Here is a 26,327-nt window from a genome sequence, read left to right on the forward strand (position 1 = left end):
GTCCGACAAGAGTATTGACTCCGGCACGTTCAAATAAATGGCCATGTCGCCGACAACGTCCACCTGTGAGCGGCTCGTCTCGTCAAAGTCCAAAGGTATCCAGAATATCAGACAAATTGTTTTCCACGCACCAGTGCTGAGTACGACAGCGTATACGTGTGGCCGGCTCAGCCTCAGTAGGACAAAGCTTTCACCGCCCTAGAATGCTTGGAGGCCACAGGCGACGAACGCCACGGCAGCGGCGCCGTGATGCACAGGCTGCTGCCATCTTGCCGCGGCCACGCGGCAGCAAAGCACAGTTCGCATACTGCGGCATGCGGCGGGCGGCGCACGACGAAATCGCCAACTAAAAGCCAGGAACGATTCCATACGCCTCTAGCGCCGACCACCACCACGTACACTACCCACAACGTGAAGAGGAACAGAGAGGAGGCGATTTTGGCGCAGCGCGGACCACCCAGTTCGCCACCGACGCGCCTGTGTCGCCGCAGCAACATTAAACCGATGGCGAGGGCCGCCTCGCAGCAAAACAGCGTCACCGAGAACGCCAGACTGAAACACGAATGGTCAGGTTATGGACAGGCAGTGATCACGCAACCATGTGAAAGCGGCAATAGGGACTCATGCGACGATACTGACAAACAGAAAGGCTTCGGGTGCACTTCGCGCATTCTTCACCGAGTTCCCCCTGCCTTCCTTTCTGCGCACCACCCACGCATTGAGCACCGTATAAAACATACCGAACAGCCTTTCTTATCATACGGTTATCACAGTCAACAGATTCTGTGTGCCACACTTATCTACCCTTCTACCGTCTGGACACCTTCCATCTATCATGGGACTCACTTTCCGGGGGCGACCCTGAACGGCTCGCCGTTAAACCAGTGGTAGAGCGCGGCAATGCTCCAGGCGATGCCGATGCCGAGGAAGACGTTGACGCCGTTGGATCCGGTGACGTTGCCGACCGAGGCGTCGGCGTATCGGTCTTGCACGGCGGCCACCTTGCTGGCGAACGTGTCTGAAGGGCGCCGAGGCCGATCTTTAGACGGTCGCCCGTCGGCGGCGCACACAGCCTGGCAGCCGGCTCCAACGCATGGCCCCCGACCACAATCGCCGCGTCCGACCCAGGGCTCTATCGAGACCGTATTTTACATATCCATGTCAATGTCCGGGACAGACAAATTCAATCCCTTTCAGGATCAAACCGTCGGGCGAAAAGTAAGAAAAATGGATACCACACCGCACTAATGCTCAACTTTGTTATTGCTTGGGTACCAGAGCTTAGATTCACTTCTTCTCGAGGAAGTTAACCGTCTATGTTCATTGCTACCGTATCATCTTCGAAAATATGGAGAGCCCGGTCCGGATCCTTGGACCGCGGAGAGCCCCAGGCCGAACGCGCTCACTACATGCACACAGAGACTGGCATTGTGTGACAAGGAACATGAAAGTCGCAACTGGGCTACTGAGGTGTCAAAAAGTACACTGGTGACTGCTGGCGCAGATTGCTTGCTATTTGTCGGAGCACACAAAAGTCATATCAGGGCACGCTCGCTTAATACACACTTCAATACACTGACGTTTCTGCGCATAGAGAGCGAGAGAGAGAAAAAAAGAAAAAGAGAAAGAGAGAGAGAGAGAGAGAGAGAGAGGGGGGGGGGGCTAATGACAGGAAAAGAGAGCGTGCAAACCGATACATAGCAACATGCCCCATATCGCATGAACGTGGTTCATGCTATGACCACCACGCAGATAGTTATGCAGGAAGGTATGTAGGTTAAGGGTGCTACAGGAACAAGGCAAGGGTCTGTCCGACCCGGGTCTCCGGGAAGCTCCTCGGCCGGTCGGCACGCTCATTATGAAAATCACCACCATCACAACCCATTTTCTTAGACGAGCATCAGTTTTGGACGTGGTGTAAGGTGGATCGGTGGAAAATCTAGGACTTACGTCTGAACACCGATGTCTCTTATTCAAGCAGTCAAAAAGACGCCTACAAAGCCTCGGTTTCTAACTTTTCCCGACCAGAGCTTCGAATGAGGCTGCGGGCTCCCGACTCACGGTGCAACATAGCACCAGGCGCCTGCTAGAAGAGCACGTGCGCTCGACACTACCGCAACATTCATCCCACCAAAACGCCGAACTTTTTGCCAACCCGTCCTCATCAACAACGGAGCAACATGCAACAAAAAATGACCACCCCTGAGTGCATGCGAGGTCCGGCCAGGTCACGGTACTGAAGCCGGGCCAGCTTACGAAGAACAGTTCGCAAATGTGCGGCAGCGCACCGCTAACCGGACGCCAACAGCGGGAGCCTCACGGGACGGCCGGTTGCGCGGGCGGGACTGCGGGGCAGGGCGAGGGAGCGGGTCGCATGCGACGGCCGGCCCGGCCTCGTGTACCTGGCACGCTGGTGCCCAGCGCCACCACGGAGATGGCCGTCACGCTGTCATGCAGGCCGACCGTGCAGCCGAAGTGCGAGGCCAGGTCGCCGATCATGGCCGTCAGCAGGCCGATCAGCGCGATCGACACAATGAAACAGGGGTAGCCGCTGCGCAGCTCTGCCGGCCGCCGCCACCGCCGTGTTAGTGGGCTAGCGGGAGGGGGGGCGGGGGGCGGGGGGCTGTCTTAGAGCGAGAGGTGAATGGTTGACGCCGGTCCGAACACCGCTCATCTCCGCGGAGGCGCCTGCCAGCAGCCTGCGGGAGACGAACTACAGTCCGACAAAACTGTACTACGGTCCGACAGTGGAGCAGGCGCCCGGACGTCTCGGTGGCAGGTCGCTCATGGACAGAGGATCGTCTGCTGCAGACGCTGTCCCTCGACGCCGTCGCGCTTAGCTCGCCATGATGCCAGCGTTCCGTCCGCCCTGTGGCTTCATGCCTTCCATTCCTTTACTTGGCTGCCCCCAAAACAGCCATTGCTATTTTGCACGCTGGAGTCTGAATATGCGCGTAACACTGGCAACACAGCACCGCAAAGCTGTTCCCTGAGACACGGGCAACGACAACATGGCCTGACTCGCAGTCGGGCGGCCAGCGGAGGACAGTGAGGGGAGAGCGGCTGCTGACACTGCAGAGCCCAGGTACTTATCGATGTCCTGCCACCCAGCTGGTTCACGCAGGTATACCGGTGGCAGCTCATGATCAATAGTGGACACGTTGCAGGCGACGTGTCTACGCGAGGAATCCCTGCCAGGACTGTAGCTTCCGCTGCTGCTGTTATCCCCAAGGAGGAGGACTCGTCTCAAACGAACAATTACTTCCGTTCTGTAGTGTCAATGGTGAAAGCGCAATCAAGAAAATGTCTGCAATGATAACAACCTTTGGCAAGCCATGTCACCTCTGCCGGTCAAGCCTGTGATTAACAGCTGAAAGCGGACGGCCAGACTAACACATGAAATCGCTAAAGGACGCATCAATTACTATTGTACATGTCGAGAGATCTAAGATCAAATCATTGAGCCCAGTGCCCTCCCGCCACCAGAACACATAGCACACGCCAAATGTTTGTTTGAAAGTCCTGACCATTCGAGGATTCGCAACCACGTCAGAAGGGGGAACAACGATAGCTTGCCACGCATGCTTCCGTCTGCCATGATAGTCAGGATGCGTTTCAAGATTAATGTTGCCAACGAAAATTCAAATAAAAGCGTCGTTTACTACCGAAAGATATACCTCTAGCTGTGTCACGCTGATACCATATTCTACGACAACTAGATCAATTAGGGGATTTTCCAGTCCTATAGTAAAACGTCAGCTGTTGTTTCCAAACCCGGAATATTTCTCAATGGTCTAGTTTTCAGCATCAGGAGGACATCAGCTGACGCAAAACCGAACCATGACTACGCTTGCGCAACAGCATACTTGTTTGTTGTTTTACACAATGCTTGAGAATAGATGGAAGCCAGGATAACGTCCCTGTCGACGATGTCTGGCCGCACACGGCTTTTCTGACAATCATTTCCGCAGCTACCACTACGTGAAGGTCACCCATGTGAGGGGCTTCAGATGTTGGGTGTCTTGCATAAGATATGCACTTTGGTTACGTGCCCACCATCATGTAGTCTTTCTTGGGACCAGCTTACTCCTAACGACGGCCGGACACACAGCTGGCTGACATGTGGGAGAGCTCGCATCACTGACGACAAATGTTCGTATCATGATCGCAATCCAGACTTACTGATGTCGTTGGGAAGATGCGCACAAAGCTAACGTCGATAAAAGTATTGGTAATTTATGTTTCGGTGCCGGACAAGGTTCAACGTCGGAGAATAAAGCGGCGAAGAAAGATGACCGATATAAGCAATGTCCGCATTATGAAGGTTTTTCAAAACTAAGAACGGCAATGGCCATCAGCTTAATATAACCAGTACACCACAAACGGAACCAGCAAAAGGCGGCACGCTGGTCCCTGACTTCGGTTCAGTGAATCCACGATCACGCAGAAGTCCGAACCACTCGCGTTATAGAGAATGACCTCTGCCCGGTAAACAGCCCACCTGGCACGGAACTACCTAACGCAACGAGCGAAATGGCATTGAAGGCGTTTTTGAGATCTACGGTGGATCAGAAATGTGAGGCCGCGTTACCAATGACGACTGTCAATCCAGCGATACACAGGATGGCTAACACAAACGTGGGGGTAGCGAGAACCTTTGTCTGTGGGGAGCGGTAGAGATCAGACGCCTCGAGGGCACGCCTGAGGGATCAGCAGGGATCAGACGCTCGGGGGACGCATCTGCGGGGAGTAGCAGGGGTCATACGTCTCGAGAGCACGTCTCCGAGGAGCAGTAGGGATCAGACGATTTGAGGAGACGTCTTCGGGGAGAGGCAGGGTTCGGATGTCTTGAGGGTACGTCTGCGGGAAGTAGCAGTGATCAGACGCCATGAGGGCACGTCTGCGGGAAGTAGCAGTGATCAGACGCCATGAGGGCACGTATGCGGGAAGTAACAGTGATCAGACGCCATGAGGGCACGTGTGCGGGAAGTAACAGTGATCAGACGCCATGAGGGCACGTCTGCGGGAAGTAGCAGTGATCAGACGCCATGAGGGCACGTCTGCGGGAAGTAGCAGTGATCAGACGCCATGAGGGCACGTCTGCGGGAAGTAGCAGTGATCAGACGCCATGAGGGCACGTCTGCGGGAAGTAGCAGTGATCAGACGCCATGAGGGCACGTCTTGCGGGAAGTAGCAGTGATCAGAACGCCATGAGGGCACGTCTGCGGGGAAGTAGCAGTGATCAGACGCCATGAGGGCACGTCTGCGGGAAGTAACAGTGATCAGACGCCATGAGGGCACGTGTGCGGGAAGTAACAGTGATCACATGCTTTAAGGACACATCTCCGGGGAGTAGCAGAGGTCAGACGCCACGTGTGCGGATAGCAGCTGAGATCACACGTTTGCCGGAATATCTGCGGGCAGCCGCTAGGAACTCAAGCTCGCAGTATAGGTATGAACGCTTGAGGGACAGAGCAGTGAGGGTTGCATGACTGTGTCAACAAGCAGCGGTGCATTTAGAGGTAGCAGGTCATTGCCATATTATGTCATACGCTTGCAAACCGGCAGGTGTATATGGAGGTTGCAAATGGACAGCGCAGTGCAATAGAGAGTGTAGGAGAAAAAGAGGGAGGGAGAGAAAGTGAAAGCAAAAGAGGTAGACAAAGTGAAGAAGGAACAAAAAGGGAAGGTAAAAAGAGAAATGGGCAAAGCAAGAGGGATAAAAAGACAGAAGGGTGGAGAGAGGGGGAAGGGGAGGAGAGCGAGAGGGAAAGCAGCCGCCTCCGGGCCTCCGCGTGCACCCAGCCGGGAAGAGGGCGAGCCACCTGTGCCACCACCTGCAGCGCCTCTCCCGCCGCCTGGGTACCTGGAACACTGGTGCCCAGCGCCACGATGGAAATGGCCGTAACGGAGTCGCGCAGCTGGATGGTACACCCGAAGTGTGACGCCGCGTCACCTATGACGGCCGTCAGCAGGCCGATGCCCAGTATCGACACAACGAAACACGGGTAACCGTTGTACACGTCTGCAGGACAGGCGTGTCAGCGTTAGGCACGGGTGAGACGCGGCGACAGGGCCACACTGAGGTCACATCTGCGGGCGTCGGGGGCGTATGGGCACGTCGTTCAGGGCCACACTGAGGTCACAGCTCCGGGTATCGATCGAGCGGGGGCACACCGTTCCGCGGGTGTTGGTCGTACGCGGTCGGACAGCGGCACACTTCGCATTACGCACTGACTTGTGTCACTCCAGGCCGGCTATAGCATCGCAGTCTGCACTAACGACAGGCCGTTATTTGTAGCCGGCACGTAATATGCCAAAAGATAGCTTCTTACGTCGTTAACACTGCATAGGGGAGTGCAGGTAAGGGCCTGCCGAACAGACCAGACATTACTGAAGAACAGCACAACCCATACGTCAGCATTCACGACCGGCGGTCCCGACAGTCGCCTGAGGCCCTGCCCGATCCATCTGGTTTACGGTCTACCCGGCTGCTCCGCACCGGCCGACCTGGCGTAAACATGGAGTGATGCGACACAACGCTCCGCTAGAACGGAGAGTAGGTACCAGTCTAGCGCCACCGCTACCATTACCGCCCAACGGATCTCGAAGGTCAGACGGCTCATCGGAAGCGTTGTGCACCCACCTGTCGGAGGCACAAAGGCGAACAGCACCTTCCAGAAGACGGTGATGAAGTGCATGATGTAGTCGGCGCAGCTGGGCTGTTTCTCCGAATCGCCCGCCTCTCCCCTCTCTTTGTCGTCCTCGCCTCCCACAGCATCGTCATCGTCCCCTGCGGGCGGATATACGTGTTATTGGTGCATTAGTTAGTGCCCACAGGGTTTGACCTCCACGATGTTGTGTTTTGTGGCACGCGAGCTGTGCAAGTAGATTGAATGGGTGCATCTTATAACATTTGAACAATATCAAAAGCGTTAATCATCCGTACATGGAGGATTCCGGTCTCTCAGGAAATTCAGTTACTTCTGATTACTTTGTCATGATCGGTCGAACCCTTCGACACCTGCCTACAACATCCAGTGGAGGGTCGCATGATATCCTGACGGGGGTGAGTCACCTGAAGGACTTGGCGTGCCTCACGAGACTGGTGGTCTCTCGCGGCATTTCAGGGATTTGATCGATTGATAGAGTTCTTTGCCTGTTTCAAGGCACTCACTAGTACAAGAGCAAGTAATGGTAAATAAGCGTGCACACCTTTACAAGGATTTCACATTTGTGTAACATAAAAAGCTTTGGATTATCAGAAAAATGTTCATTGCTACATCAACTCAATCACAGCGTACGAAACATGCCGCAGGCGATGTCGACGTGCTTGAAAGAGAACCGCACATCATGAGAACGGCCGCTTTGGGAAATGATCAGGATGTAGTGTGCTGGCGAGCCAAGAAGGCGTCAAATATTTGTCTCTCATGTTAATTTCACCAGGGTCTACGAAGACGTCTGTGTTGTGCGTCTGGTTAACACGACAACCAGATACAAAAGACACAAACATAAGCGTATGCTCCAAACCTGTTCTTTTAACACAGTAAGGTGTCCTCGGTGATCGCTGTGAAGGGCATTTGCACTACTTTTACGGGCACTTGCACATTATTTTAGTCCTTCATTTACAAAGTAAAATCCAGATTCTATACGACTGAAACGAATCGGGAACTATGGTGCATGCAGACTGAAGCACGTGCCACATCGGAATCTAAAACAAAACTGAGAAAAAGAAAAGTCCTTCATTTCGAAATGATGCGCCATCCATGTATGGGCTCGGAGTTCAGTTTGTCATGCCTTTCGTACAACTGTCCGAAAGACGAGGCATCGTAAAATTCGACGGAAGATAACAGTCGAACTACGCTCAGTTTATGTGTGACGTCATATCGTGAGATGGACGTACCGAAAAGTCACGTCTGGTTTCAATAGGTGTGGTTTCTGCCAGCTTTAGGTTCAACGGGGAAGCTATGGAAGAACAGCAGCACTCATCCACATGTAAGCTCAGCTTAACCGTTGCTGACGGGAAGAAATCTAACGCATGTACCGACGTGTTATTAGCTATGCGAGGCTTCCGTCGGATTAACATAACATGTAACACGTTTTACGTGAACACGGCACCAATCGCTCTTTTTCGATGTCTTCCAGTCTTAAAAATAAACATGCGTCATATGCAATGGCTTAGTGCTGTCATAAATACGAACAGACGCAAAAACTGATGGAGTATCAAATCAGCCAAAAAAGATCGATATAAGGCGCTAGCGTTAGAAATCTCCGCTCAAATCACTCCAGACTCAGCATCCCTCTTGTACCACACGGCAAAGGCATTGAGCCGGTAGCAACCGCGCGTTTCCTATCGAGTGGCGAAACTTTACGGAATTATTACAGCGTTCCGGAAAACTTAAAGGCCAAGGAAAAATGCCGATTTAAGCAGAACATTACAGCGAAACTTTACGCACCTGCAAGTCAAAAACCATTCTTAGGTCGGCCCAAGCACATATGATGTTTGTTAACACCGCTCCTCAAATATGTGTAAATGTTTAAATGTACCGCATAAACGTCAACACGGACTCATAATACGAACAAACGGGTGTACCTATGGCATGTTAGATTGGTAAATACATCACGAAAATCCGGTGCCAAAATGACAAAAATTGAAATGGATCACCGGCAACCCCACTCTGGATTTTCGCAGCTCCGGCGCAGCTCCGGCCATGTGTCAGAACCAGGAACAGCTCTCACTAGCCGATCTAATATTCATCAGCTAGTATTCTTAATTCAAAGTCAGCTCTCGCCGGCCCACTAAAGCATAACCAACACCATTGCGAGGAGCCCCACGCATAGCACATTTTACTCCTCTTTGGACATTTTTGCGCCTATGCTTCCAACCCAAGTCGTTATCCGATATGGCCGCAACCGAAGCTCAATCCGGTATTTCGTGCCTACCCACATGAGGATTCGTCGCGGACGGATATCAAATAAGACATGCTCATTTCGCTAGATTTATGAAATCATGATGGTTGCATATGGAATGCATTAACGCGTTTTATAGCTTCCACACCATCTTTCAAGACCATTAACAGATTTTATCGCAAAATCGATCACCGCCAAATAATTAGGCGGTTGGGTTCAAGGCTACAGACCACGCCGTCAGGTCGCCACCAAAGGCAATAAAAGGCAACTGTTAAATATTGTCGGTGAAGACATCGTTTCAGCGAAAGCACACCGCTACCGCGTGCTCATTTCATAGGGCTCGTCTGAGGCAAAAGTCTGCAGAACTATTATGACGCGAGGCGAAAACTCCTGGCAAAGAACTATTTTGACGCGAGGCGAAAGGTCTGGCGAAGATAAATACATCAAAGGATCAAGAGATTATGCCGCACAGTTCTCATAAAGGATAGCTGAGTAAGCTTAGCTTAGTATATCTGCAAAGGCACTGGCTTCACCAACCTAGTGGTGATGGTGGAGATTCAACTGTCGCGGACAAGCTTTGACGGCAGAGTTTAACGTGCCGCACAATACCGTGGCAGAGCAACACCAATTTCAGCGTAGCTCTCGTGGCCTCTTGCCGATTGGCCGCCAATGAGCAGACACGTAACGGCGATGTTGGGTTGCCACGCCATATGCCAGCCTCTACAAACCAGGCTACACGGAGGGCAAACCGCGGGCGGTTGACACAAGCCCACACCAAGCCACGTCGGCAGCTCAGCCGTTCAATGGCGCGTTTGTCCTTCCAGCCCATAGGATTCACGTGTTGAAGGCCTGTTTTGCGGAGCTGTACACCGAATTCTCTCCCGACAATTGCAATGCACCAGGCACCAAAAGAACTAATGTTTTCTTACTTTGTGCAAATTTATTGACCAGCTTTTGCCTACAGAAGCCAGACTCTCACGGCATGCCCGGTCAAAATTTCCATGTGTGGTACGCCGTGAATTTTCCGAATTTGGGATGTGTTGCACGATCTCAGTAGCCACGTCGGTAGCCTGTCGGATCTCTAGTTACAAAGTTATGTGTTCAACGCGGGGCCGACAAGACTTCTTCTATCAGTCACCCATGGAATATGCTGGATGCTTGGCTAACGGCCGATACATGCCATCAGTGCACTGAAGTGTACAATTTTCGGGGAGTTTCTTGATCAAACTCTGCACATAATTTTCACTTGAAATTTAGGTGCGTTCACCATTGCAGCTTCTGCGATACGCTACCTTCCAGTATAGGTTGCCAAACGTGTAAACTAAAGTTTTAACCCACACTTGCACATGCTATAGTGGTTGAATGCTATGCTGTAATTTATATACTGAACCGCGTTATTTCCGGCATATATTACCCTGGGTTGGTGTGACCAACAACCGACCGGTGAGAACGCCGACCGATTCGACGCCCGATGCGCTAAAGCATACACTCGGAATGGAGACAACAACTCTGTACGTGGTCTACAGCCTTGACCGAGGTCAGCTTACGTCTTCTATTATGGCGGATTCGTTAAAAGGGATCAGACAAGGCAGCATCACGGTTTTGCTGACTGCACACAGCTTTGGTATGTCCGCCGAGTAGCGCTGATGCAACTCAAAGCACACCGCCATTCATCGGGCGATACAACAAAGTCTGAAAACAGAAAATCTTTGGGTTTGCAGGCGTCTCAACGGCTAAAAATCACAGGATTTATCCGTCACTTACCCACGAGCCTCGATGCGACTTTCAACATAGCTTACGCATCATACATCTTGCTTTTAATACATAAACCTCAATAAAATGAGTACACGCAAGAAATGAAAGAATCATTCCAAACCCAACGATGATTTCATTACATCTGATCTTGAGACCGGTTTCCAAACACATCTAAATCGCGGTGCACCAAATAATGATGACTTTCCTCCTCGGAATAATACATTTCAATGACCACGATCAAGCTCGTTCAAAGCATATTATGTGATGTTCATTTACGTATTACAAAACGCACTATTTTTATCGACCTTTATACCGAAACAACTTGATTTGTATCAGCCGCGACCTACGCCTTTTTTCCTTGAGGCGATCAGGATGCGTCAAAGTGAAGAGAAAACATCGATTCAGAATCGATATTTGGGCCATCTAGCCGCAAATACCGTAAGACAACACCACTGATACCGACCTAAATGTCGAAATTCGCCAAACATGAAGTGATTCGAGATGTGATGGGTACTGCCCAGTACACATGAATATGTACCTGCTAAGCTGATAATCTGGCGATGACAGCAGCCTGTTATGCACAGTGCCGTGCAGTCTGGCACTACCCCAGCTGCCCAGGAAGCCCAATCGTTCAGTTGTGCCCGTGTAGGCAACCCACCTGGGCCGAGCACAGTCGACGCCTAGCACTTCTTACCGGCCGAAACGGTGACGGCATCGATGAACTGTTCCTTCCACGACGAGGTGCCCACCAGGAACGAGGCGTTCGCGCGCTGCACTAGCTTGTCCACAGTGTTCTGAAATGGGAAAGGCGCCTGAGATGCAGGATAGTAGATACTGAGTAGAACAAAGAGTTCAAGAACAAAGTGCAAATTTTTACTCACAAACATTCCAGTATAAGGTTCCAGCAAACATCCCAACAAAATGCACTAGATGTGGAATGTGCGATAAATTTCTAGTTAGTGCTAGGTGTTTGGCAGCCGGTTACTGAACGTAAGATGACACAGGTGTAACAGAAGTGAATGTATGTAAAAATTAAAGTTCAGCCCCGAATTTTTGTAAGAAATTTCCGAGGGGTTTTACACTACATTTCACTGACAGCACGTCTTGGCTGATAGCAAACATTTCAGCACACTACGTAGGAAACAGATAGAACAGTTTTAGAATGCCCCAGCTACGATCACACAGTCTTTCCATCATGCATCCGACGCATTTCGATTGCGCTGCTGAGACTTCTCAACATGTCGCGAAAGTCGGAAAAAGCCTGTCATACCGTGCACGAAAACTTTGACCCGGTGCGCCATGAGTGTTTGGCTTCTAAGGCAGAGAGAAATCCCTCCGCCATTTTTGTTTAAAAACAATTAAACAATCTTTCGTTTGAGTACATGTTCATCGAAATTGGCCTGGTATAATTCGGTGCACAGCTCTGTGAAAAGCAGGCCTGAAACACATGAGCCCTATGGGAAGTATGGGAAGTGGATAAAGCAGCGACGGTTGTGATACCTGACGGACTTCGATGGGGGTCTGCCTGAGATATGGGTGCGCCAGAAGTTGTTTTGTCTGACGTGCACTTACAGCCACACACCCGTTGGTGGGAATCTTATTTTGACTAAAAACCAGGCCGTAGTCAACGTAAGGCAACTTATGGTATAGCGGCAGCAAAGTTAAGGAAGAAACAATTAAGATGCCGTTGCGTTAAAAAAACCGGCTAGCAAGACGTTAAGTGACACACAGCCCCACCCCACTCTGAATCCATACACCCAATACATGCCGTACGCAAGGTACGGTATAAGCACGTGGATGCCAGAGCTAATTCGCTGCCGCCACAGGCTTTCTCCTGGCTCAGCCGCTGGACCAGGCCGTCACTGCGGCAACAGGCCGGCCCCTGGCTCTGTGACACTGACCGCGACCAGGGAGCCGGGCCACGTCACGGCAGCAACAGGAGTACAGGCCTCTCCGGCTCTGTGGTCTCACACAAGCTCGTAGTGCGGTGCGTAGTACCGCAAGGTCTGTAGCCAGAAACACCAGGCCACCAACCTTATGAAAAACAGCAAGTTTTTGTCGAGTTACGCTTGACAACCACTCTGCATTGAGGAAAACCTGCACATTGTCAACGTGCAGTTTTTTTCGCACCGGAAAAAAAATAAGCGGCTATTCGCATGAGACATACAACTGCAATTTGTACAAACTCTTGCTGAATGCAATTCTTGGTGTTAATCTAAACATCCACTCAGTGCATTGCTTGATGATAAGTGGCGTCTGTGGTAGAGGGTGCATTTCCGAGAACTTTCAAAGTTGCTAGTGATGGTGGTCCAGGATGACGGCTCTTTTTTCGGATAACCTGAGTAAACGCTATACGTCTTATTATAATTATCTTCCCCGAGGAACAACCCAAGTGCGGAAGGCAGCATGGCTTTAAATCTATGTAAATGTTCCATCACACTACAGCACTTGGTAAAAGGCATTCTCGGGGCTGCAACAATTTTCTACGACCTTGGTCATTATGGAATTGTTGTCGAGACTCAAGATCGGTGGCAGAAATTGCAGCATAGACCACGGTTTTACAAAATCATTATAACGGCCCCGTGTGGTATTACATGCCCACTTCCAGGGCTATTTGCATTTTCCATACTTGAAGATGTGGTAACCATTGTAATTGCACAGCTTCAGTATGGAAAAAGCTCAAAATTTACCAATGCGATTCGATCTTGAAATATTGAACCATACCAGCCGACGAATCAGTGAGATATTTTAACGAACTACCTTTCCCTCAAACAATGCTGCGAAGACAAAACTCTGGAGTCTAGATTAATCTATTGAAAAGCTAGTTCATGCAAAATCTGCGTTTGGCTTATATATGTATGTACGCGGATGCATACAAATGCGTAGACAAAGAGACGAACCAACATACACGAGTATATAATTAAAAATACAAACAACTTAACGAATAAAAGGATAAATATATGAATAGATAAACGGATAAAATAGATCGGAATATAAATACACATCCCCCATTCGAGTCGGGGGGCGGAAACCAGCATTCTCAGGCATCAAGGTTTCCTTTCAAAACGAATGAAAACACGAACTGCCGGTATCACGCGGACCCCAATTCTCGCTGCGCTGCTCCGATAACGGACACTCCACACCGGGTCGGCGGCCGCCTTGAGACGGACCAGACCCAGCCCGCACGTGTCGGCCATGGCCGACGTGACCCACATTCGCTGACAAACCGCACACGGCGGCGTCCCGACAGTCGGGCAAGGCGACTGACGACACCGTGGTCACATCGGCCAGCGCCGGCCGGTGGTTCTGACAGCAGAGGGCCAGAAATAGGCCTAAGGAAGAGGACTTAAACGGCCGACACGGCGTGGGTCCCGTAAAAAGGCTTATAGAGCAGACCAATTCCATCAGGAAAACATGCCTGTGAAATACAAGAGAGCTATGCTGACTGATGGACCTAGCCCGAGCAAACAAGCCCCATGAGCAACCCAGTCTAAGGTCAAAAGTCTCCTTTGAAAAGAGCTCTATGTTCCCGGCGCTTTCCCCAGGTCGAAATGAGCCAATAATGAGTATGAACATGTCCAACCCATGTTTGTCTGGAAATGTCCCTAATTCGTCAGAATCGGTTGGTAATATAAATTATGTGGCATAGATCTGAACATGCGCCTCAGAAATTTAACCAGCAAAAACTCCGGTGCCAGGCGTTGCGGTCTCCATAGGCCGCGCAGCGTCGGCACAGCGGCTATCACTGGACCGTGGTCGATAGGGTGGACAAAAATGACGCTTCTGAAAGAAGCACCTTTGAATACTTAATCGATTAGTGATATAAATTATGTACCGTAGTTCTGAACATGCGTGCTCGCAAATATTGGTAACGAAAACCTCAACGCTACTCGTCACATGTCTCCATCACCGTGCAGCGTCGGCCCAGCGGCTAACACTGAGCCGTAGCCAACGGATGGACGAAAATGACAGACACTTCTAAAAGCACTGCATTTGAACGCTTGAGGACACCAAATCTTACATTTAGAGGTAGTCTGGGCATCAATTCCACATGTGAAATTTCTAGATCAATGACAAGAACAGATTGGCCTTTACAGCACCGCCAAGTGGTGCTAGAATCTAGAGGTGGAACTGGAAGAGCAAAGATAGAATCTCAATTATATATATATATATATATATATATATATATATAATGTATTTCACGCACATATGATATATAACCTTGTTATATATATATATATATATATATATATATATATATATATATATATATATATATATATATATATATATAATCTGCTTCTCGTCTTGTTTGAACTGTTAATTTTTCCGGAGTACAAGTTAAAACGGCGCCAACGGCGTCGGTTTTACGGAAGCTGCAGCCCAGGCCAGCGTTGTCCTTGCTCCCGAGATGGCAGGTCCGCATATTCAAACCTTTTTTATAATTCATTTCACAAACCGATTCTGGAAAGCAATGAACATTCTCAGGCGAACATGGAACAGCCTTGCTTGTTTAGAACTCATTTCGACCCACTCTGTTCAACAAAAATGAGCCCCCTTATTTCCGGGCACCGGCCTCTTGCGTAGAACACCGAGGGCACCGTTACTGTTTCCGGTGAAGGACTGGGTCATTGGCCAAGGGCCATTCCGTCCCATCGCAGGATATCTTCCGCCTCCCATTCCGGCGACACGGGGCGGGATCCCCTGGTCGATCTGGAGACCCTTAAAAGGATACAACACATCGCACTGTTCCTATCCGTGACGCGGGAGGCCCTCTAAACCGTGCAGTTAGCCCCGGATCAACACAGGAAACCTTATTGACGCAAAAACATCCCTGGTCGCCACCGGTAGTCCAATATTTGTCACATCGACCCCAGTTCCATATTTGTTTCTGTGCTCTTCAGAGATATTGAGGACTATCTGAACGTAGGTTGTTAATCAAAATGAGGTCCCATATTTGTGTTGACACGGCCAACATATGTTAGTCTTGAAATGCTTAACATTCAGTCAAAATTGTTTCCGAGGACAACTTTGTAACGTTATTTTTACCGCGCGCGCTCGCCAATTCAGCAACAGCCTCGACGCCCGGCGTTGCAGTACCCACAGGCTGCCCGGCGTCGACCCCGCGGCTGTGACGCTAAGCGATGGCCAATGGGCGAACGAAAAAGATGACATTTCTTGAGGAAGATGGCTGGTGAACTGGTATCGGCATACATGCTTAAGGTAGAACAAATAAAGATAACGGCAGCCTACATATGACAAGGGGGCTGTTAACATTGCAGGTCCCAACCTTCAAAAGTGGGGATATGGCCCCCGCGCCCCCCTGTTCCTGGTCCCATGTACCTCGGTCGCATGACGCAAAAAACAATCATATTTTGTATTTTTGTTTTGTTTTGAGGCCTTAGTTAGCTGGTGTTAATGTGACAGGGGTTTTAATAATGAATAACGACAGACAACGGCATTAATATCGGAAGCCCCAGTTGCCAACATGTAGGCATCGAGCAGAAAGTATGATGTCCTTGCACAAAAATGATTTCAAATTGCGGCAGCTATGCCAGTTAAGCTCGTCAGCTGAGAATGTGTCCACATTTGTGTCACAGTTGCTTCTTGGACATCTTCGCAGTGGGAGAACTAACATAAGCTGACGCGGCATTGTCCTGATCCAAGCTGTCGGCACGGCGGCCTAAATTACCAGCCCTGCCCATACTCATCGCTAAACGTTTTCAAACCATGCTAGTCGTGTTAATGTTACATATTTATATTTGTATATGGACATGGACGTATATACAATAAATCCTCAACTTGTCCACACCTATTCATTTGACATGCATGAATAGTATAATTGGTCAAACCCATCGATACCTAATATCACTAGAAATCCGCGCCCAAGCCTAATGGTATCGGTTGCTGAAAGTGTCTGGCTCCAGGAGATTAGTTCTCCATATGATCTACATGGTACAACATCTGATACTCACGTCTTTTAAGGGCTATTTAGGGATGGCCTCTTACGACCCCACTCGCACCACCATGCGCATAACATCCTGTTTGTTGTGCACGATTAGTGACTGCCGCCCTTGGTGGCTTACAGCGCGCTGACACCGCTGCCGATGCAAATAAAAAATCAACCAAATTCCACATGTCTCACGCAAATACTAATGAGAATGCTCCTCATTGGAAGATAATGAAGCAAACATATATGATGAAATAAGCTCACATATAATTATAAGTATGCTTATCAGTGGAAGATACTGCCCAAAACAGCAAACATTTCTCTATTTAATACATATGCCCTTCACCACGTCGTTGTTTGATTGCATCATGAAACGTTCGTGTAACAGCATCCACTTGTTCTTTAATCTCCCGAGAGATGGCAGCACCGGCTGGAAGTGTCCGATGACCCACATATCATTATGTGCCCGCGTTTTAGCCTTTTCTCGTGGTGTTTTTGCATGCTCATCCGTGAGTTTAAGACATCAGCTTGTACTCACATACTCGGTCATAACGCTTTTCTAAAAGGAAGTCTCCCACATGTCTATGGGGTTTAAAACTGAAATGGTCATTTTGAAGACCTTTCGTTGCAGTTCACAGCCCTGCCCTTTTCATTAACTAAGGCCGTCTAGTTTCTGAGCTGCACACCAGCGAAAATGGGGGACTATTTCGGGGGAGCATCTCAAGGTTGTTCAAATCCTGTCATTCCATAACCGTGCGGACATCAAGACCGAGAAAAATATAATGCCCGTGTCGTTCATAGCTGGCGTTCGTAAGGACGACTTCCAGACATAACGTGTTGTGCAGGGTACGATGACGTATTAAAACAACGACGGATCGAGGAGCATATTTACTGAACCGAGAAATTGTGCTGTCTAGACCAGCCTTTTCTACTTAAAAGCATACCAATTGTTATCAAGTTAGCTTGCTTTATTACATCTGACGTTTGCTTCAATGTCTTCAAATGTGAAGCATTTCCTTTAGGTTATTTGATTGCAACTCCATCTCCATCGTAACTAAGAATAATGTATAACTTCTTGTATTTTGTAGCACAAAACGCAATTTTTGTTAGAATCTTGCATAGCTTGTACAACAATGAATGAGATCCTATTGGAAAATATCTAGAAATCACCGTTGTGCCTAGGAAATCGTGGTCGCAAAAGTCAAACATGTCACGGCTCGAAAAATATATTTTTATCGGCCTTGAACGTGGCATGCCTCGTGGAATGGAGGGGTTTAAATGACATCATTATGGCGTCATGGATGCCTGGGTAACCTCGAAATAGTCTGCACAAAAACTCTATACATGTTCGCGGCCATGCAGCTTAGAAACTAGAGGCGCTTAGGTCTCAAGCAGGGCAGAGCTATGACCTACACCGACCGATCTTGAACATGGCTATTTCAGTTCAAACCCTCAGACAAATGTGAAATAGTCTCTTTAAAGGGACTATTTTTGGCAGAGACTCTGTCAAGAGGAAAAGACTGTTAAGGGATTTGCACAGCATTTCGAAATGCGACGGACGTCTTCAAATAATGCCCTGCCGTTCTTATTTAAGCCTCAAATTAACCTCAATTCTGTTTTTTTCTCAGACTGATGCGCGCGAATTCGGGCAGACTATTTCGCACTGCCTACTTCGAAGCTACTTGCACGTACCACGTTATAGAAACGCCATACGAATTCACCCACGTTAGTGGCAACATTGTGCTCATGGTCAAGAAAACTACAGCCACTGAAACATTTCTTTCTGGAATAGGTCAGCACGAAGTGTCTCAACATACACGGATATTGGTAAACAGCCAGTTTAAGCTGCTGCATCGATCACGAGCCTAGTTTTGTGACATACAAAAACAGACGTGTGGGTGGTGCCACTAGTTGTGATGGTCATGCCGCTGATCACCGAATAAAAAGGGAAGTGCCGTAACCAAGAACGCAAATGCAAGCAAAATGCATGAAATCACGAAAAAAATACAGGCAAACACCATTAGGACATAACCGGACCGCATGCACATAACGTTAACGAGATCATTTTCCGGACATACACTACCGCCATCTTGCGGCGATTGAAACACCACAAATGAGGCCACCATCCGCTAGTGGCAATCCTGACACGGTCAACACCGCGACTCTGATGCCATAAAAACGTCTCCAGACGCAATAAAAACATAACCCAACAAGGAGTCACCACAAAAAAGCAAAGTTATGCAATTTGGGGCAGTCACTTGCACTTAAAAGGATGCTAATACTTACAGGTGAGCTTTTTCCATCGCATTGATGCATGCCTCAATATCTTCAAGTATTTAGCAGCAAAAGTTGAGCACTGTGCCAACAACGTAAACAATACGAGGCACGAGACAATACATGCAAAGTAGTACACGAATGAAGTCGAGCTTACCTTAAACTCCTTGCTCTCCTTTATCCTAATTTGTGCTCGAGTCGCCTCCCCCAGTCTGGGTCTGCCCAAGAGGGCGATCTTCTCCTCTTGCGACAGCTCTTTACGGTCCTTACTCTGGAGGTCAAGTGTCGGACCTGCGCGGTCGCCAACTGCGGGCAGACACCAGCCGTGAACGCTCTCCAATGAGTGACGCCTGGAAGCATGGCCACGCAGAGGACACCGCAGCACCAGCGGGAGAACTGGCTATGGCCCGATGGACGACATCAAATGCTGGTCAGCAGTTCATCGTTCAATGAAGCGCTGGGGCTAGTGATCGTTCGCTGAGACGCTGGGGCTAGTGGTCGTTCAGTGAGGCGCTGGGGCTAGTGATCGTTGGTAAGGCGTTGGGGCTAGTGATTGTTCGGCGAGGCGCTGGAGCTGGTGGTCGTTTGCTGAGATGCTGGAACAAGTGTTCCTTCGGTGAAGCGGTGACGCATTGGAGAGATCAACGAGAGAGCGAGAGCGGAGAGCGAGAGCGAGATCGAGAGCTGGGAGTAGAGAGAGAAGAGAGAGAGAGAGAAGAGAGAGAGAGAGAGAGAGAAGAGAGGAGAGAGAGAGAGAGAGAAGAGAAGAGCGAGGAGAGGAGAGAGAGATAGAGAGAGAGAAGAGAGAGAGGAGAGAGAGAGAGAGAGAGAGAGATAATAGAGATGAGAGAGAGAGAAGAGAGAGAGAGAGAGAGAGAGAGAGAGAGAGAAGAAAGAGAGAGAGAGGAGAGAGAGAGAGAGAGAGAGAGAGAGAGAGAGAGAGAGAGAGAGAGAGAGAGAAGATGATGAGATAGAGATAGAGAGAGAGAGAGAAGAGCGAAGAAGAGAGAAGAGAGAGAGAGAGAGAGAGAGAGAGGCCTCGCATAGTTCGTAACGGCGGTGGCTGTTGGTTGGCGGGGGTGGCAGGCTGATTGGGTTATCCGGTCAGACGAAGCAGAGTTGTTGCTCTGTGTGTTGGGAAGACACGCTTGATATCGCTGGGAAAAACTTCGTCACGTATTCGGGAATAAGTGACCGGCGTAGGAAAGAAGCGTGTGCGTGAGAGGGAGTGGGGACTTGCGGCCAGATCCGCCGGGGTTTGCTCGACGTAAGCAGATGCGCAGTTTTCGCCGGCGCAGCAGCGTGAGGTGGCGCTGACCGGGGATCGCTACTATGCTTCCAAAGTCAGCGTCGTGCCATATGGACCACAGGAGCGCCCGCTACTCCCCTTGTCCCCGACCTGCGGTTGGTGACGCCCGATACTCCACGGATGACGTTGGCCCCACTGACTCATTACAATAATCAAAGTGCTGAAATACTCCAATTCTAAAAAGTTATAGCAATTAAATCTCCCGAGACATTCACAGCATACTGTTGGAACATCCGCAAATTCAACTTCAATATGTCATTAAACTTTGCAATCCATTGCAACCACATGCTCTACGACATTTACGTAAGTACTGCATATGAAAGTAGTACAGTTGTATGCTATAACATGCGGGGCATTGCAAGAAATCCAAGTACCTTCTGCTCCATGAATATTCTCGTGAAGTATTTAGTTTAATTAACTTGTCACATTTGAGGTTCATTAAAAGTATCGAATTCCTCATCGTTGCTTTGTCACATTCATCCACACGTAATACACGTTATTTGGCGTGGGCTCGGAGTGTGTGGTAATGAACGCCCTTTGTCTCTCTTCCCGTAAGCGAGGTAGAGTGTAGCGCGAACAACCAGGAGTCCGCAGATGTATTACCGGAAATGAAATAAAATCGTTCTTTCCTGATCAGAATAGAGCGCGACGGTAGCTGGCTATGGATCTGAATGGAATTTTATGTTGTAAATAATCGTTCCCAGGCGTGCGAGTTGTGCAAGACTGTAAGTGTACCGCAAGTGCGCTACATGCACCTTTGAAAGTAAGTCAGTTGGAAGCATTTCAAGACAGTGATGATTTGTTTGCAGCTCGACTTCCCTGGATCATTGCCAATTTTACCAGTTGGCAACAAGCCAAACGTGGGTGGAAATGTACATTCGTCCCGAACTCTCCAGATGGACGAATAAGTTGAAACATGCGGTGGCTGACTGTTCCAACCACCATATGAACTGCAGACACCGAACCTTACGGAAGCCGAAGGCAAGTGAACGACGCGTGCCAGACTGTTAACAATAATGTAAACAGAAATCGGCCTGAATGTCGGATGGAATGACCCGAGAAGCAGCATAACCGAGCATCGCAATTACAGCCCAACCACAGAGAGCCGCTCTCGCGAGACCCAGCATGCCTCGCAGCTCCGAGCCGCACGAGTGTGCTCGCCGCTCCGAGTGTGTGGAGGCACGCCGCCGAAGGTGGGCCTTCGCACACTTCCACGCAGCCAACCAAGCCAACAGCATTCTCACTTCAACCGGGGCGTGGCGGAGAGGCTGTCAGCACATGGCCCAAACACTAGGCAACCCGGGACTAAATCACCGCAGGCATCACCACCACGCCGCCACCGCGCCATCTACAACAGCTCCCCAATTTCACCACCACCGCCACTAACACGCGCCACCACTAACATTAACACGCGCCACCACTAACCGCCACGGACGCGCTTGGGTAGCCGGCTGAATGCGACGCGCGTGGGTGTGGGCGAGGGCGGCCATTTCACGTCCTGATATCTCAAAACGAAGCCCCAGAAAGTTGGAGACATCAAATTCACAGGGCAGATAGAGCTATTTGCGAAATCATCGTGTCAAATTTTGAATCCCCTTAGTTGTGGCCTTTGGTTTAGATAAGGTCAAACAATATCAAACTCAAGATCAGTGTCCGAAGCGCACTCAGACCTTCTCAAGAAACAGCTTTAACCCATACACCTTTTTTAACATGAAGTGGCTGGTGTGTATATCATGCCAATTACGTTTTCAAATATACGCTAACTATAACCAAAACCGTCGATACATTTGAAGCAAAAAGGTTGATCGGTGTTGCTTTGGGTTAGCTACCTATCTGACATGGTCTACAAGCTCAATATAAGATGCCTTGGCGAAGTGTTAAGCTGCAAAAGTATAGTGTGGAAGTGTAAACCTGTGAAGCTGGTTTGGCCGTAATGACCTCTATACCGGACCTAGAGTTAATGGAATTGGCCGTAGTTTGAATTGCATTGTCTAATTTTCTGAGAAACCATAAAAAACATGTATGGCTTCGTCCAATATTCCGTTGTCGCACTAAAGTGATCGATTCTCTAGACACTGTCTTCGCTGACAGCCATGCCCTGACTTCGACGTGTTAATAGGCGCCGGGGTGGCCGGCTAGATCCCCTTCGCTCGGGTGTGGGGGCCAATTTGACCGCCGTGAGATCTTGGGAACTAAGAAAGGTAGAGACACCAAATTTACAAGATGTGTTGACCTGTACGTGAACTCACTTAGATCAAAGTTTGAGGCTCCTAGGTCATGACCTTCGGGTCACATAAGGTCAAAGAAGGTAAAATTTCAGGTTGGTCTCATAAGTGCCCCCGAAACTAGCTAACTGTTTCTAAGCAAAAGGGTACATGCTGATTTAAGGCCAATGACCTTGTTTGACCTTTTGAAGATCATGGCGACTAAAATCATAGAAGACTTCTCTGAGTTTTGCATTTGAATAAGCGACAAAGATTACGGCAGGCAATATGTTCCCAAAAACAAAATGTTGACCTAGGTCGCTTTAGGTCAATAACCTATTCTGACCTCTAAGAAGTTCACGAAACATGTGTAATGCGGTTCCTGCTATCAACAAATTCCAAATAAGCGCCAGAAACCATCCCATACAGCAAGCCTTAGGGTAATAAAACAGGTCGGTCATGACCTTGGTCTGACCTTCATATCTGACCTTAGGTCAACTTGATTTGCTCATTCAACATTTGAGTTTCATAAGAAAGCATCTCAGAGATGTATGGCTTTGTTTAACACTCCGTTGTTACATCAAATTGAACGATTCCCTAGAAATGGACTTCGCTGAGACCATAGCATGAGTTTGACCTGCCATAGATCAGCGGCCTTACAAAGTACATCTAAATTTGTTACGCCAAACGATCCGCTTTTAATTGTCTACAGCTGTGCAAAATTTGGCGCGGCTACGCCCCACCGTTCGGAAGTCATTTGGGAAAAACCTTCATTCGGAAAACCGAAAAACCCACCAAACCTCACACGAGCGCGTTTTAAACTACCTGCCGAGGTACATATCATGTTTTATAACAAAAAGAACTATTCAATTCGTACCACCATACACAGTTTGGCGGCAGCTACGCTGCAGCCTTATTTTGGAAACAACTTCGGGGAGGGGGCACATTGATCCCCGAGCGGGTGCGAACGGCCGAAACACCCGTAGCCCGATTACAATGGCAAAACCATGAGAATTTGCGTGAGTTCCGATATGCTAGCCTGCATTAGCCGCATGATAAAAAAACATGGTACCCGTGTGTTGAATAATCAGCAGCGTCTGAAACTTGGGGCTTTCGTGGTGTTTTTGTCCCCAAGAAATCACACATACCCACTAGTACAATGAAAAGAACAGAAAGCTGTTCTCACTGAGCAGAGTGAGCTGGACAGGCACCCATCCATAACCATCAACAGCGCCTTGTGACACACTGCACACGGCTAGGAGAGGAATGCTGCAGCCAGGCTACAACGGAAGCTAATCGCCACCTACACATAATGCTTCCTTTCAATGCACTCCATAGTCAGACACTGCTCGCCAACACACGTAATCCGCCTACCTACCAGACTTGTGCCTGACCCGACCCGAATCAGTAATCGGCTCGTGAGTAAATCGTTTTAGGGTTAGTCGTGACCTGAATCGGCTGCCAAGGAAAATGCCGACTTCAGTCATGAACTGAACCACGTTTTTCGCGAAGTTCATCAGCCGAATCATGAGCCGACCGATTCTAACAATGTCGTGTCAGTGAGTCATATGGCTGAAATGCTAATGGTAACATGAGAAAACACAGCACGCAGCACAGCACCAAACAAAGTACCATGCAATTTAATAATGTTAATATGAACAGCATGGAGTGGTTTTAAGGTTTTATAGTTTTAAGCAGGTTTAAGGTTTTTAAGGCTTTTGATGAGGTTAATAAATTCTTTTTGCAAAACCACCAAAAAGTTGCCTTTTGTAAGTTCTAAGCAGCAAACACAATACTATTCATTATAAACTAAGTTCGTCCAATCTCAACCAGGAAAGAGAGGTTATTACATGGTGCAGACATCCTACATTTTCAAATCCTGGGCTAATATCGGTGAAAAACTGTAAACTGTAAAAAAGGCTGCTAATTGTAAAACCCGAGGGCTGGTCACATCTTTAATTTTGAATTGTCAAAACGATGAACTAATCCGCACCTGACCCCTCATGTAGTACTACTTAAACTGATGTAGGCATGCTATTGCTGGGGCTTTCTGAAATGAATAGTAATAGTGGCAAGGTCGTTTCGTCTCATATGCGGATTGAATGTCGCGAAATGTGACCTCCCGGGATTGCATCAATCCCGATTTTCAGGTTTGAAATGGGCAACTCATTCTGGTTTTTGTCGTTCTTAAACCACATTCAATCTAAGTACGCCTCGTTCAGAATTACATAACTATATTTGTGTGTATAATATGCACGCTCAATTTAAACTATGCATTCTTCATGAACTTTTCATTAGCGCCCAATTAGCTTCATCTTTGTTGTGGAAGCACGCACAGGCCGCCGACGCGTGGGAGGGCGCAGAATATTGGGTGCGTGGGAGGGGGGGGGGGGGGGGGGGGGCGGAGGCGGGTGATGAATGGGAGTCCTTTCCCTCCATCCTTCTTGCTTGGCCTATGTCAGTCCTTATCGTTTCCTCATCCCTCGTCACCTTTCCATCATCCTGAGTCCCTTCCAGTTGCCATCCTCGAGTTTTAGCCACGCACCCATTGCCTAAGTACAAAGTATCCACCTACCTACCTTACGCACTCACCTAGCCAGTCCCCAGTCGCCACTGGTACCATCGGATGTATTGTTTGTCTGGGTTTTGGCACTTGAAATCAGGACGCCCCCCCCCCCCCCCTCCCCATCCAGAGTCGATACCTCAAACTTATCCTGCTGAGATGAACTTTAAGTATCCTGGCGTAAACTGGCAGCCAGCGCCCACGTTAGCCTATCTTTCGTTCAGCTCGGCGTATTGTAATTTAGTTCAGTTCCTTGCTGATCGGAAAGTCGAATGAAGTTTTGTTAAGTGAGTTTCAGCTTTGCTGGACTTGTTGGTGAGAAACGCAGTCACAATTCGTAATGCTTCTCACTTAAAGGGAGAAAGTATAGTGTTTTCGATTTCCCAAAAACACGCTTAAGGGAAGTTTTGCAACTATATTTGGTTAATTTTGATGTTTAAATGTGCGTTTAGGTCTTGCAACAGTTCTCATTAATTTATTTTAATTAATCACATCGATGGCTGTGCGTGAAAAAATACGATGCTAAAAAATGAACTAATCAGCGGGCAGGAAAGGACTGGCACTGGCTTGTATGTGACGACTAACTGCGCGCTAGTGACAGGGCTAACCTTGGTTGCCACGATCTCCTGCGTATAGGGAGAGCGCTGGCGGTACAGAGCGATACACACTTCAAGATCCCTTGCGTAATTCGAGAGGGAAAAATATGATACCCTGAACATGCTTGGTACACCAGCGACATCGCAGCAATCATTTCAATCTTAGTCGCCTGTAGCCGCTGCCAAAACAACGTAGAACAATCACATTTTCCTAGCGCCTGGTGCAGACGATTGACACGGCACAATACTTACGTCACATCTTAGTATGAAGAATGCCAACATGTCTTTATCGCGGTGCGTGTCAACCGAGCAGCCTTACCATACGTCCCAACCCCGTACACCCGCGGCCCTCAGCTGACTGTAAAAAATCAGCCATTGGCTAGAGCTAACGATGCCTTATTAATGATGTCGATGTGTATAAGAGCGAATATTGCACGAGGGCTTCCCGATTATTTCGTTCTTCCCTACAAGCCAAAGAAAATTTTGGGGCTGTGACAATATCTCGTCAGTGGAGGGAAATTGGTAGAAACCACTGACAGCAAGTTTTTAAATCGAAATCCCCGATCATCCCACGCACATAGTTAAAAATTCGAGCCTGATTAGACACATCAGCTTTAAGTACGGTAAGTTCATAATATGCTTGCAATTTATGTTGACAAATCGCTAGTGCAAGAAATGCAATCCGATGCTGACTTTTGGCTAGCCATCATCGACGGCATAGCTACTCCCGGCTAGTGGAAATGTGGTTACCTGCGTGTGAATGCAC

The 26,327-nt window shown here is 48.8% G+C and overlaps 1 protein-coding gene across 1 annotated transcript in view; it reads right to left on the reverse strand.

Moving 5' to 3' along the window:
* Positions 1-291: 291 nt before the first annotated feature.
* LOC119108698 (sodium/calcium exchanger 1-like) overlaps positions 292-26,327 on the reverse strand; it is a 133,825-nt gene continuing 107,789 nt past the window's right edge. The window contains 7 exon segments of the mRNA XM_037232326.1: positions 292-385; positions 387-552; positions 847-1,018; positions 2,403-2,561; positions 6,647-6,793; positions 11,360-11,459; positions 19,047-19,195. Of these exon segments, the coding sequence (XP_037088221.1) occupies positions 347-385; positions 387-552; positions 847-1,018; positions 2,403-2,561; positions 6,647-6,793; positions 11,360-11,459; positions 19,047-19,195 (932 nt within the window). The 3' untranslated portion in view covers positions 292-346.

This window comes from Pollicipes pollicipes, unplaced genomic scaffold (genome assembly GCF_011947565.3).
Source record: "Pollicipes pollicipes isolate AB1234 unplaced genomic scaffold, Ppol_2.1 Scaffold_6686;HRSCAF=7923_pilon_pilon_pilon, whole genome shotgun sequence".
Taxonomy (NCBI): Eukaryota; Metazoa; Arthropoda; class Thecostraca; order Pollicipedomorpha; family Pollicipedidae; genus Pollicipes; species Pollicipes pollicipes.